Source organism: Homarus americanus, unplaced genomic scaffold (assembly GCF_018991925.1).
Source record: "Homarus americanus isolate GMGI-L3 unplaced genomic scaffold, GMGI_Hamer_2.0 scaffold25013, whole genome shotgun sequence".
In the NCBI taxonomy this organism is placed as follows: Eukaryota; Metazoa; Arthropoda; class Malacostraca; order Decapoda; family Nephropidae; genus Homarus; species Homarus americanus.
In genome coordinates, this window is record NW_024722158.1 from 2,220,921 (window position 1) to 2,235,565 (window position 14,645).

Consider the following 14,645-nt stretch of genomic DNA (forward strand, 5'->3'; position numbering starts at 1 on the left):
GGGGATACTACTTAGAATAAGGTTTTGGGGTGTGAGACGATGAACAGTAAAACACTGTCTCACTGGCCTCTCCATATAGGCTGGCTAACATACCACTAATGGAAAATATATGTCGTAGTCATGGCTCGCCGGGTGCCTTATCTCTAGTAAAACAAACTTTGGACTTGGTTGCGTGAATAAGCCTAACGCAACCCATGACAATTATACAAGTTATATTCTAATAAAATCCTGGGTGGTGGCAGTCTACCGTGAAGGTAAAATAATTATACTCATAGGTGTTGTTTAGAATTATATGGTTTTCCCAGGTTAATCCATTAAATAGAGTACAGTATAACTAAGTACTGATAAATATTGAAAGAATATAAGTACTGATAAATATTGAAAGAATAAGAGGAAACTGTAAGAAACAAATACTGATACTGAAAGAAATACACTAAGTAAGAAATGTAAAATATAAAAATATAAATTAATAAAGATATTGAAATAAAGACTTAGAAAAATATAGAAAATAATGTTCTCATTGAAAATATAACGAAAGAAATTAAAAAAAAATGATATAGAAGATATATAATATACTGTACTAACAGAGAAAAGACATAAAAAACAATATTATAATTATATAAAAGAAAATTATTTCCTCTTACACATAATATTTCTTTATCAGTTAAAGAAACAGATTATAATGACAAAAACATATATCTCCCTCCCCCCTTACAACTGAATCACCCTTGAAGAACAAACAATGGCATTAAGTAAACATCCTTAGAAAACATATCAAATGATCAAGCATTCTTTTTTACAGACCACCAAACAACGAATTCCTTGCAGGCCAAACAATTAATTCCTTGAAGGTCAAACAATGAATTCCTTGCAGGCCAAACAATGAATTTCTTACAGGTTAAGCAATGTATTCATTACAGGCCGAACAATGAAATCCTTACAGGCAAAACAATTAATATCTTACTGGCCAAACAATGAATTCCTTGCAGGCTAAACAATGAATTACTTACAGACCAAACAATGAAATTCCTTGCAGACCAAACAATGAATTCCTAGCAGAACAAACAACGAATCCGTTACATGCTAAACAATTATTTTTGTACAGGCCAAACAATGAATTCCTTGCAGGCCAAACAATGAATTTCTTACAGGCCAAACAATGTATTCCTTACAGGTCAAACAATGAATTCCTTGCCGTCCAAACAATTATTTTTTTACAGGCCGAACATTATTTTCCTTACAGGCTGAACATGAATTCCTTACAGGTCAAACAATGAATTCCTTACAGGCCAAACAATGATTTCATTACAGGCCAAACAATAAATTCCTTACAGGCCAAACAATGAATTCTTTGCAGGCCAAACAATGAATTTCTTACAGGCCAAACAATTATTTTTTTACAGGCCAAACAATATATTCCTTACAAGCCAAACAATGATTTCCTTACAGGCCAAACAATTATTTTGTACAGGCCAAACAATATTTGTGTTAGTGGCCACACTGCGCCTCCTTCCAGTTGTTCCCAGTGCAACAGTCCTACTGAAGGTTTCCTGCGCTGAAGGCTATGTTACCCATCTGAGCACAATCCAAAGTGATGCCACCTGGACTTGGATTAGAACCTGGTTGGGGGTTGAGCATTGCTTCATAATGGGGATAGTTGATAATTTGATTCCTATGGGGGGAGTGACGAGGGAGCCCAGGAATGGTCATCCACATCTGGTGAGAAAAATTAATATAATCAGTATAGAGGAAAAGAACACTTCTTTTTCTTTTTTTTTTGGGATTAAACTGTTATATATCTTTGAGATAATATCTGTAACTCCTGTATTTATGTGGACATAAAGTACATTATAGAAGAGCATTTGGTAACAATTCAGAAGAATACAACCACAGAAATTACTTGTATAACAAAAAAAAAATTCTATATTTTTTTTTGTTCATGGTGTTTCAGTCGAATCTGACCATTATATGTGGAAATCAGCTGTTATGGAAATATGACCCGTCACTACCAAGAGGGATATTGTAGAGTAAAAAGACAAAAAAAGACAAAACCAACCATGAAGAAACATGACCTAGCATTACCTGTTCTGAAATTAACATAAACTAACTTTAACTTACCTGACTTTATCTTTGCCGTAAAAATTTTGCACCATTTTATCAAATAAAAAACATAGTTATCTTCATAATAATGACATTCTGCACCCCATTTTGGACACTTTATGGCGGAAGTATGCACAATACCCCACCACAGGCTTTGAAAATATTAATTGTGGTTGTTTTATTTAAACTAAATAAATACATTCAATAGTTTGCAACTTTGAGAAATAGCACCCTTCCAACAGAGCACCCATCTTGCAACTAACAATATCAGATTCAAAAGCCTGAGCACACACACAGCAGTATCACATGGCAATATAACTTCTGATGATTGGTTGGCTTTAATTGCTTTAATAAGATGTAAACAACTTGTCAAGCGATCTTGTACAATTGCCGAAAGGAGTGTTGTCACTCTTTTTAAAATGATTCATCCAGACAGTGGTGTATGGCAACTACATCTTAAGGCTGAGGCAAACTGGGCACTTTTCCTCCCAACATGTTGGGCAAACACAGTCCGGCCAGCAAAACAAAGGGTCGTTTGCATCACACTGGGATGTTTTATTGGTGTGTTTGCCTAACGCAAAGTAAACAACAACAAAGCATCTGGACAAAGTTTGCCATGGATCCCATTACTACAGCTGAAGCCTTGCAGGATTGTGCTACAGTTCTTCAATTACTGAAGCAAGTGAGGCATCTGCAAAAGCTAAAGAAAAGACAAAGGGTGCATCGTGAAGTTTGTTTACAGGTGGCGGTGGCTGGCTGGTCAAAGAAGACCTGAATAATGATTTAATAATACAGTACTAAAGAAGTTTTAAAATAATGTACAAACATTTCACCATTTTATGTGTAATATTTTAAATTATTATTGTTTCGTGATTTATTGAAATTATTACTTTAATATTCAACACCAAATAAGAATCCAGCTGGTATGAAACACGAGGTACAGTCACCCAAAAAAGTCCTGTCGCAAACCATGAACCCCGAGATTCAGACTCGTGAACCCGAAGCAGTAGACACTGATACATTATTCTGTCCATAAATACTTCGGATTCAAGAGTCTGAATCTCGGGGTTCATGGTTCGTGACAGGACTTTTTTGGGTGACTGTACCTCGTGTTTCATACCAGCTGGATTCGGTAAAATGCTACTCCCACCACATACGCGGCACGGGCAATCCCCAATGGGAGGTTCACGGTGCCATCAGCTCGATGAACAGGCTTTGTGTGAAATATAACATAGTCTAGGATTGCTTTTAGTGTCCTTGTGGTATGGTCGGAAGCGTTCCCTGGTCACGCGCAGTAGGTAGATGGTTCGAGTCCTGGCTAGTGAGGTCGTTGATTATATGTTCAAGTCCGAGTGTTATATGGACTAAAAATGAAGTATATACATATAAACTTTTTTTTTATGGATTAGCCCACCCGGGCACAGGTTACTGACCCACATTGTTCGCAGAAGAGGTTATAAGAAATAATTTGTCAAAGCTAAAGGTTAGTAAGAGTCCCAACCCTGACGTGATGCATCCCAGAGTGTTGAGAGTGCTAAAGAACCTGTTCTGTAAATGCCTTGATGAGCAGAAGGTCCCCAGTAATTGGAAAATAGCTTATGCGAGTCCTATCTTCAAGAAGGGCGACCATCACTCCACGAATAACTATAATACCAATGAGCCTGACCAGCATAGTATGTAAAGTACTTGAGAACATTATAAGAGATCCCATGAGGAAACATCTACTATGAAACAACTTGTACAGGATTGCCAACACGGTTTTATGCCAAGCTCCTGCCTAACACAATTACTCAAGGTACTGGATGTTTAGACCCAAATTTGTTTGCTTCATAAATGACCTGCCAGAAGGGTGAACTAAAAGAGTGATAAAGGGTGAAGTAGCAGGGTGATACAATGTGAACTAGCAGAGTGATTCAGGGCGAGCTAGCAGAGTGATTCAGGGTGAACTAGCAGAGCGATACAAGGTGAACTAAGAAGAAGGATACAGGGTGAACTAGCAAGGTAATACAGTGTGATCTAGCAGAGTGATACAGGGTGAACTCGCAGAGTGATACAGGGTGAACCAGCAGATTGATATAGGGTGAAGTAGCAAGGTGATACAGGGTGAACTAGTAAGGTGATACAGGGTGAACTAGCAGAGTGATACAAGGTGAACTAGCAGAGTGATACAGGGTGAACCAGCAGATTGATATAGGGTGAAGTAGCAAGGTGATACAGGGTGAACTAGTAAGGTGATACAGGGTGAACTAACAGAGTGATACAGGGTGAACTAGTAGAGTGATACATGGTGAATTACCAGAGTGATATAGGGTGAAGTATCAGAGTGATGCAGGGTGAACTAGCAGAGTGATACAGGGTGAACTAGCAGAGTGATACAGGGTGAACTAGCAGTGATAATGGGTGAACTAGCAGAGTGATATAGGGTGAACTAGCAGAGTGATACAGGGTGAACTGGCAGAGTGATACAGTGTGAACCAGAAGAGTGATAATGGGTGAAAAAGCAGGGTGATACATTGTGAACTAGCAGAGTGATACAGGGTGAACTGGCAGAGTGATACAGGGTGAACCAGAAGAGTGATAATGGGTGAAAAAGCAGGGTGATACATTGTGAACTAGCAGAGTGATACAGGGTGAACTAGCAGTGATAATGGGTGAACTAGCAGAGTGATATAGGGTGAATTAGCAGAGTGATACAGGGTGAAGAAGCAGAGTGATATAGGGGGAACTAGCAAGACAGATACAGTGTGAACTAGCAGATTGATACAGGGTGAACTAGCAAGAGTGATACAGGGTGAACTTGCAGAGTGATACAAGGTGAACGAGCAAGAGTGATGCAGGGTGAACTAGGAGAGTGATACAGTGTGAACTAGCACAGTGATACAGGGTGAACTGGCAGAGTGATACAGGGTGAACCAGAAGAGTGATAATGGGTGAAAAAGCAGGGTGATACATTGTGAACTAGCAGAGTGATACAGGGTGAACTAGCAGTGATAATGGGTGAACTAGCAGAGTGATATAGGGTGAACTAGCAGAGTGATACAGGGTGAAGAAGCAGAGTGATATAGGGGGAACTAGCAAGACAGATACAGTGTGAACTAGCAGATTGATACAGGCTGAACTAGCAAGAGTGATACAGGGTGAACTAGCAGAGTGATACAAGGTGAACTAGCAACAGTGATACTGTGTGATCTAGTGAGGTGATACAGTGTGAACTAGCACAGTGATACAGGGTGAACTAGCAAGAGTGATACAGGGTGAACTAGCAGTGATATTCAGGGTGAACTAGCAAGTGTGATACAGGGTGAACTAGCAGAGTGATACAGGGTGAACTAGCAAGATTGATAAAAGGTGAACTAGTAGAGCGATACAAGGTGAACTAGCTAGAGGGATACAGGGTGAACTAGCAAGGTGATACAGCATGAACTAACAGTGATACAGGGTGAACTAGCAAGAGTGAGACAAGGTGAACTAGCAGAGTGATACAGTGTGACCTCGCAGAGTGATACGGGGTGAACTAGCAGAGTGATACAGTGTGACCTAGCAGAGTGATACAGGGCGAGCTACCAAGAGTGATACAGGGTGAACTAGCAGAGTGGTGCAAGGTTAACTAGCAAGAGTGATACAAGGTGATCTATCAGAGTGATACAGGGTGAACTAGCAGAGTGATAAAGGGTGAACTAGCAGAGTGATAAAGGGTGAAGTAGTAGAGTGATACAGTGTTGAAATAGCAGAGTGACACAGGGTGAACTAGCAGAGTGATACAGGGTGAACTAACAGAGTGATACAGGGTGAAATAGCAGAGTGATACAGGGTGAACTAGCAAGAGTGATATAGGGTGAACTTGTAGAGTGATACAAGGTGAACCAGAAGAGTGATAAGGGGTGAAGTAGCAGTGTGATACAGTGTGAACTAGCAGAGTGATGAAGGGTGATGTAGCAGAGTGATACAGGGTGAACTAGCAGAGTGATACAGGGTGAACTAGCAGATTGACACAGGGTGAACTAGCAAGAGTGATACAGGGTGAACTCCCAGAGTGATACAAGGTGAACGAGCAAGAGTGATGCCAGGTGAACTAGGAGAGTGATACAGTGTGAACTAGCAGAGTGATACAGGGTGAACTGGCAGAGTGATACAGGGTGAACCAGAAGAGTGACAATGGGTGAAGTAGCAGGGTGATACAGTGTGAACTAGCAGAGTGATTCAGGGCGAGCTAGCAGAGTGATACAGGGTGAACTAGCAGAGTGATAATGGGTGAGCTAGCACAGTGATACAGGGTGAACTAACAAGAGTGATACAGGGTGAACTAGCAGAGTGATACGGGGTGAACTAGCAGAGTGATACAGTGTGAACTAGCAGAGTGATACAGGGCGAACTACCAAGAGTGATACAGGGTGAACTAGCAGACTGGTGCAAGGTTAACTAGCAAGTGTGATACAAGGTGATCTAGCAGAGTGATACAGGGTGAACTAGCAGAGTGATAAAGGGTGAACTAGCAGAGTGATAAAGGGTGAAGTAGTAGAGTGATACAGTGTTGAAATAGCAGAGTGACACAGGGTGAACTAGCAGAGTGATACAGGGTGAACTAACAGAGTGATACAGGGTGAAATAGCAGAGTGATACAGGGTGAACTAGCAAGAGTGATATAGGGTGAACTTGTAGAGTGATACAAGGTGCCAGCTGGGTGAAGTAGCAGAGTGATGTGAATAGCAGAGGATAAAGGGTGAACTAGCAGAGTGATAAAGGTGAGTAGTGATACAGGGTGAAACAATGAACTAGCAGAGTGAAACAGGGTGAACTAGCAGAGTGATACAGTGTGAACTAGCACAGTAATACAGGGTGAACTAGCAGAGTGATACAGGGTGAACTAAAAGAGTGATACAGGGTGAACTAGCAGAGTGATACAGGGTGAACTAGCAGAGTGACATAGGGTGAACTAGCAGAGTGATACAGGGTAAACTAGCAAGACTGATACAGGGTGAACTAGCAGAGTAATACAGGGTGAACTAGCAAGAGTGATACAGGGTGAACCAGCAGAATGATACAAGGTGAACTAGCAAATGATACATGGTGAACTAGCAAGGTGATACAGGGTCAGCTAGCAGAATAATAAAGGGTGGAACTAGCAGAGTGATCAAAGGGTGAACTAGCAGAGTGATACAGGGTGAACTAGAAGAGTGATAATGGGTGAACTAGCAAGGTGATACAGTGTGAACTAGCAGAGTGACACAGTGTCAACGAGCACAGTGATGCAGGGTGAACTAGCAAGAGTGATATAGGGTGAACTAGCGGAGTGATATAGGGTGAACTAGCAGAGTGATATAGGGTGAACTAGCAGAGTGATATAGGGTGAACTAGCAGAGTGATAAAGGGTGAACTAGCAAGACTGATACAGGGTGAACTAGCAGAGTGATACAGGGTGAACAAGCAGAGTGATACAGGGTGAACTAGCAAGACTGATACAGGGTGAACTAGCAGAGTGATACAGGGTGAACAAGCAGAGTGATACAGGGTGAACTAGCAGAGTGATACAGGGTGAGCTAGCAGAGTGATATAGGGTGAACAAGTTTCCTTACCTTCCTTTGCAGGTCCCAAGCCAACCCTCCAAAACTCAGAGGAAACATAAAAATCCAACTGATGCCAAAGATTACAGGATTGTATGCCGGGGAGGTGAAGAGGATGATGAGGTTGATCAGGAGAAGAAAGATGGTCTTGGCCAGGCTGGTGCGGAGGTTTGCCAGAGAATCTTCAGTCGGGAAGTCGTCACGCTGAGACAAAAATAATAATTAATTTATCATTAAGGTATGTTGACACACACACACACACACATCATTAATACACTAGCATTTCACAAATGCCAAGTGGGTAGGGTTCTGTAAAGCTGTGTGTGTGGATTTGTGCAGTGTATCAGGGAACACTAGAAACATGGCTAACAGTGGCACCATACACGGTTTACCACTTCGGCCAGTACTGCAGTCTCTCTAAAATCCTGCTAGAATAAAAGTATAATTCTTTTATTTTATGTAAGGCTTATTTAAGCAGGGAAATATACCTTGCTTACTGATGAAGTTACGTAAAATTAATTTCTCTATAAAATGGTAAGAGAGACGAAAATAACATTTCAAAAACTAAATTAATCTGAAAAAATCCTCAGGATATGTGAAGGCAGTCAAACTATGCAATATGATACAAGGGATGTCAGTCAATGTGGAATATCACATAAATTTTAGAAGTAATATACTCGCACTGTAAACACAATGAACGACATGACGGTCACCATATTTATAAAAAGACACTTCAGCAAGTAAAAATCGTGCAAAATTTCGGTATGGTAACCATATTTTCAAATAAAATAGGCCATAAAGGATAAAAAAATCAGTGTTAAAGTTGCTCAAAAGTGACGTGACTGCAAAACGCCCAGTGATTGACTGTGAAGTCACTAGCTTGTAGTAAAGCAGAAGACGGGAGTCAGCCAGTTGATTTGCACACTTTGACAGCCACCTTCGACCAAAAATGTTGTTCAAGAAAAGAAAGAAGCATCGTTGGTGCTTTGTTCCAATGTGTAAGAGTACAAACAAAGTCACACCAGGAAAAATATTTGTCACAGTACCGAGGGAAATGAAGATAAGGAAGATGTGGTGGCTTGCTGCTCGCCCAGCGTTTCCCATATCAGTGCACTGCTTCTACTGTTGTAAAGATCATTGTTATCTGAATATCAAGTTAATATAATCAAATACACATGATGATACCAGATAACTAATTTATTTATACCTACATTAAAGACATGACAGTATATTATACTTGGTACCAAAAAGATGCATAGAAAGATGAGAACTTTTGACAGTGGAAATTAAAGCTTCTATCACTGATTTCAGTGATTTCCTTAATTTTGAAGTCAGGACAGCCATGGCCAGATGATTTGATGGGGACAATGAGAGATATGCTGGGGATAGCCAGGGAACATGCTGGGGTGTCCTAGGGACAGGTTGGGGCCAAATATTTTACCCTTAACTGCTACCTTTTGTAGGTAAGGTTTCATTAGGTTAGGTGAGGTTATATTAGGATACCTTTGGTCATTATCTTTTCTTTCTTTTATCCTGTCCACCACTGATCGCACGTTAGCCGCTTGGGCGATCAGTCACGTCTCTGATTACTTTTCCTTTTCTTTAAACCTCTTCACCATAAGATCGGCTTGTTAGCCGCTTGGGCGAAGGGACACGTCTCTGTTACGCACTGTTGGCAAATACTGGGCATGCACCGGCTCCTGAATGTACCTGAACCCGCTCCAGTGTTGGTTAAATCTTGTCTTGAAAGAGCTCACACTCGGTGCCGTCACAACACTTTCTAGTAGATTGTTCCAAGAGTTTACAACCCTCACTCCGAAAAAGTTTGCCCTCACAGTTTTCTGGACTTGCGGCTTCTTCAATCTTGAGCTGTGACCCCTTGTGGGGCGAGTGTCCGCCACTCCAAGTAAGGACACTCGAATGAGTACTGCACCTTGAGATGCTTATACACCTCAACTAGGTCCCCCCTTGCCCGTCTGTAATATAAGCTAGACAAGTTCAGGCGTTCCAATCTCTCAGGGTAGCCGAGGTGCCGAAGTGCAGGCCCCAGTCTGGTGGCCTTCCTTTGAACATTTTCAACCAACTGATAGTCCCTAGCATATCTTGGGGACCAGACGGGGTGACAGTACTCCAGATGGTGAAGCACTTCACTCTTGAAGATCGTTACGAGGGACGGACCGTCTAGAATCTAGATATCTGAACGACCTTCTTATAAGACCCAATAATTTATTTGCCTGATTTACCTTCTTCTCGCAATGGCCCGAAAACTTCAGCTCATTGTCAACACACACACCTAGGTCCTTCTCACATTCAGTCTCAAATAGCGCAGTTTCTTCATCCCGTTGGGACTTATGATACGCCTCCTTACCGTTGGTACGCCCCAGGTGCATCCTCTTACACTTCATGACATTGAATCTCAGGAGTCATTTCTTCGACCATTCTTGGAGCCAACAGAGGTCCTTCTGCAGCTCTTCACAATCTGCTTGGTTCTTCATTTCCCGAAATAACTTGGCGTCATCGGCAAACATTTGTATGGAGGAGTGTACAACGTCAGGCATGTCATTTATGAAACAAACAAACAACAGCGGGTCCAATACACTGCCCTGTGGTACCCCATTTGTGACAGGTACGGATGATGATTTTGTGCCATTAATCACCACACACTGCTAGCGGTCATGTAGAAAGTCTTCTATCCACTCTAGGACATTTCCCCGAATTCCGTGCCCTTCCAGTTCGATTTTCAGCCTTTCTTGGGGTACACTGTCGAAAGCCTTGGCAAAATCTAGGTAATTATTGTCGATATTACCACCCCGTTCCAGAATATGGGTCCAAATATCCAATACCTTGAGCAATTGTGTTAAGCAGGAGCGCCCCAGTATAAAACCGTGTTGGCAATCCTTTACAAGGTTGTTTCGTAGTAGTTGTTCCTTTGCGGCATCTCTGATAATACTCTCAAGTATTTTACATATTATGCTGGTCAGGCTCACCGGTCTATAGTTGTTCGTGGAGTGACGATCGCTCTTCTTGAAGATAGGACTCACCACTTTCCATTCACTGGGGACCTTTTGTTCATCCAGGCATTTACAAAACATGATCTTCAGGGGCTCTGCAAGCTCATTGCACAACTCTCTTAGCACTCTAGGATGCACCATGTCAGGGCCGGGACTCTTATGGACCTTTAGCCTGGACAGTTTAATTCTGATACCCTCTGCTGTGAACACAATGTGGGTCAGTGCTGTGTCGAACCGTCTGTCCTCAAACGTAGGAAGGTTAATCGCATCCTCTCTTGTGAAAACCGAGGAAAAGAAGCTGTTCAATGCCTCAGCTTTATCCTGGTCAGAATCTGCATAACTACCGTCTTCAAGCTTCAGGTCTGATACTCCTACTCGCGTTTTTAATTTCGACATTGCATAGCGGCAAAACGCCTTTGGGTTTGACTTGACCTCGCTTGCAACCAGCCTCTGGAACTCCTTTTCAGCCCTCCTACACTCTATCTTTGCTTGGTTTCTGGCTCTTGCATACATCCTCCTGTCCTGCTAATCGTTTGACCCAACCCACTTCTTGAATTTCTGGGTTTTCTTCTTAACTCTGTCGACTGCCGCGTGGTTCATGTGTAGGGATCCCCTCTTATTCCTATAGGCACTGGGTTTGGTTTTGGTATATATTTATTGATCAAATGGGTCACTTTATTAGTTATGATATTTAGCGTAGTGTCTGTGTTCTTGTGCCTTAATGAGTCAGGCCAGTTGATGCCTCTCATCTCTTCCCTCATCCCGTTGTAATATCTCTTGGAATATTTGCACCTTGGCCTGGCCTTATCCTGAACTAGGTAACAGTTAAATCTGAATGACAACACTATATGGTGACTGGTGCCAACTGGGGCAAGGTGTTCCAGTTTGGCCACCATACCTTGTTTGTTATGTTGAGGTTAAGTGGCTTGGGTGTTTGCTCCCCTCACTAATGTGTCGGGTCTCTAACATGTTGGAACAGAAAATTATCTCTCAGAGTTTCTACAAAATGATTTGCAGGGTTATTTAAGTCATTTGAGGTGAACTCGTTTCTCCAGTCGATGTCGCCATAATTAAAGTCCCCCATTATAAGGAGGTGGCTAGGGTTGATCATCGCCGCATTGTCAATTAAGGCTCCTAACTCCCTTTGATTTAGTGGGCCAAAGTTTGGGGATCTGTAGATTCACTCGACGATAAGTAAGGCCCCTCCCTTTAATTTAATTTTACGCCACTTGAACTCTTCAAAAATATCCTCTCCCTGTACCCTCGCCTGGCTGGCTCTAAGGTCTTGCCTAGCATAGATAACCACACCCCTCTTGCAAGTTTCTTGAGAAAGGTTCGTAAATGAGTCATATCCAGCAATACTGAACTCACATTCCTCTGGGTCGATTCTCCTGTTCTTGTATTACAGTTCTACAACTTCTACAATATCTGGTTGGTGTGCCTTCAGCCGTGTTTCAAACTCCTCTCTCTTACCGAGAAACGTGTCAGTATTAGTGTACATGACATTCAAACCAGAATTTGTTCTCGGTAACGTCTCTGCTCTTAGTAGTAACCCCGCCCTCCCCCATTCTCAGAAGCTGCAGCATTTGCTAAGTACACTGTATTTTGCAGGGTGTGGTTAGATTGTTTACACGGCGCTCGCCTCCTCCTGTCTGGTAGGCGGAGCTGGTGCCACCTCCCGGGTGGGGGATAGAGTGGGTGGAGGGTGCGCTGCTGCCCCCTGGCCCTGTGTCGGCACACTTGCTTCCACTACCCTCCCCCCTGAATATAACCCATGTACACCCACCCCCCGTTCCTCCTTGACTCCTCCCATAATTTTCTTATGTTTCTTTCAATATCCTGCCATGTTCGTCAATGTTTCTTTCAATATCCTGCCATATTCGTCAATGTTTCTTTCAATATCCTGCCATGTTCGTCATTAAGAGGTGAACAAATCTAAAGTTCCACCATTTGTATGATTGCTTTGGCTTATTTATTATATTCTATTAAAGTACCTGGTACTTGGATAAAATATTCTTAATTTAAAAAAAATAACTGCCACTCATGATAACAAATGTAATAATAAAAAAATTCTTCCCCTATTTTCTAGAGCAAATTGCAGGTATATAAACTTGTAATGACTGCTACATCTTTTCCACAGAAAATTAATAATTTTTGAATAATCAGTATGACATGGGGGCATGGAAAAAATATTGAAGAGTTGAGTATACAGTCATTATCTAAATATTAGCCAACATCTTAAATACCTGTACAAAAAATGTGCATCCATGAGAAAATTAGTATGCTGCATATTATGGTGAGATTTACACTAATTTTCATTTCTAATATTTATAAATCTATCGCAATAAAGCATTTGTGAAGGTATAATGGATAATAATGGTTGCCCTTTGTGTATTGAGGATATCCGGCCCAAAGGTAACCTAGGCGTAAATTTGTTTAAGCTGTAGAAGCTGTCGCCAACATAACAACCACACCCTAAGTTAACGAGCTGCATGACCCAGTGTCAAGGATAAGTCCGAACAACTCGCCAACTGCACTGGCTAACAATTACCCGGTAATACGATCTGCAAATCGATTAACATCCAGGTTCCCAGAGACAGAGGCAAATGGAGTAAAGAAACTTGCCCATAGTTTCACCCTGCCTGGGGATCGAACCAGGGTCCGCTCGCTTGTGAGGCGAGAATGCTGACTATTACACCAAGGTCGCCTTATGTGTGTAATTTATATTACTAACCAGAGTACAACTGTATCTGGGAATAGCTGTCTTAACTACAAGTATTAAAGTATCTAGAATACAAGTACTGTGTCCTTCCTCACAACCAGTTACCAACCTACTGTGTGTACAGTTAAGGATAATATACTAGTAAAGATAGGTCACCAAGCACTTGTTTTACCCACAATGCACAGCTCTGTTCCCAGGACCAGTGTATCGAGAATGGGCGGAGTTGACGGTTCTGGGTAAGCGCAAGAAATACACTCTGCCACGTTTGTAGAGTGATAAGGTATATATAATTTGTAATAAAAGTTTAAAATCCTGCTGTCTCAACTCTGTAAGTCCTCTTCTTTTTCCTTCTTTTGTTCCTTGAACGGGAGGCGGGACTTGTCGATACGGCAATTGAACCTGTGATAGTGCAGGGCACCCCTTGTCTGGGGGTCACCGGTTGGTGGCAACATAAATAGACATAACTTAGAGACACAGGTAACCTGGGCACACAACCCTACGAGCCCGACGCCCGTCCAGGAAGGGGGGGCGGGGGGGGTCGGGATCACTGCTTCCAGGCAGGACCCCTGTGTCATAGGCAGGAGTGTGATGTAAACAGGGAAGATAACTACAAGCATTTGGATTAAGCATAGAGATAAGGGACACCCCATTGGATGAGGAAAAGTGGCAGAAATCACCTATAACAAATTACAAGTCCCATTAAAAAGAATATTTAGTACCAACGAAGGTTTCAAAGTAATCTGTAAAGATGACTTTGATTCAGACAAACTCCTCTCAAACGAAGCCAGAGATGTTTTTTACAATGAAAGACTTGTTGTTGTCATGCCCCCAGAACAAAAAGCAAAAAGATCAGTTTTTGTTCGCCAAGTCGACCAGGAGATCGGGAGTAAGACATCTGAAGATCTGAAAGATGAACTGGAACGCCAAAACAGTTAGATGAAGATCGAGGAATTTATCAAGATAAAAGACTACACTCATGTTTTCAAGATTACCTTCGAAGAAGTTTCAATGGCTGAAAAAGTAATACAACAAGGCTTTCTAATATTCAACATGTCAGTAACACCTCATCATATAAAGAAGGAAACATTTATCAATCTGCAAACTTGTTTTTCTTGTTACAAGTATGAAGAACACACAATGGGAGATTGCCCAGAAAAAGAGAAAAAGTACTGTTCAGACTGTGCAGGCGACGACCATACCCACACTGAATGGAAGAACCCACATGCTGGCTGTCTCAACTGTAAGAGAAAC

At 41.8% G+C, this 14,645-nt stretch overlaps 1 protein-coding gene across 3 annotated transcripts in view; it reads right to left on the bottom strand.

Annotated features, from left to right (window-relative positions):
• Nucleotides 1-555: 555 nt before the first annotated feature.
• Nucleotides 556-14,645, bottom strand: part of LOC121862085 — a 74,642-nt gene continuing 60,552 nt past the window's right edge. For all 3 annotated transcript variants that reach the window (XM_042360027.1, XM_042360026.1, XM_042360024.1), the window contains 2 exons: nt 7,674-7,865; nt 556-1,716 (listed from right to left, as the gene is read on the bottom strand). In XM_042360027.1, the coding sequence (XP_042215961.1) occupies nt 1,537-1,716; nt 7,674-7,865 (372 nt within the window). In that variant the 3' untranslated portion in view covers nt 556-1,536. The remainder of the gene's footprint in view (nt 1,717-7,673; nt 7,866-14,645) is intronic.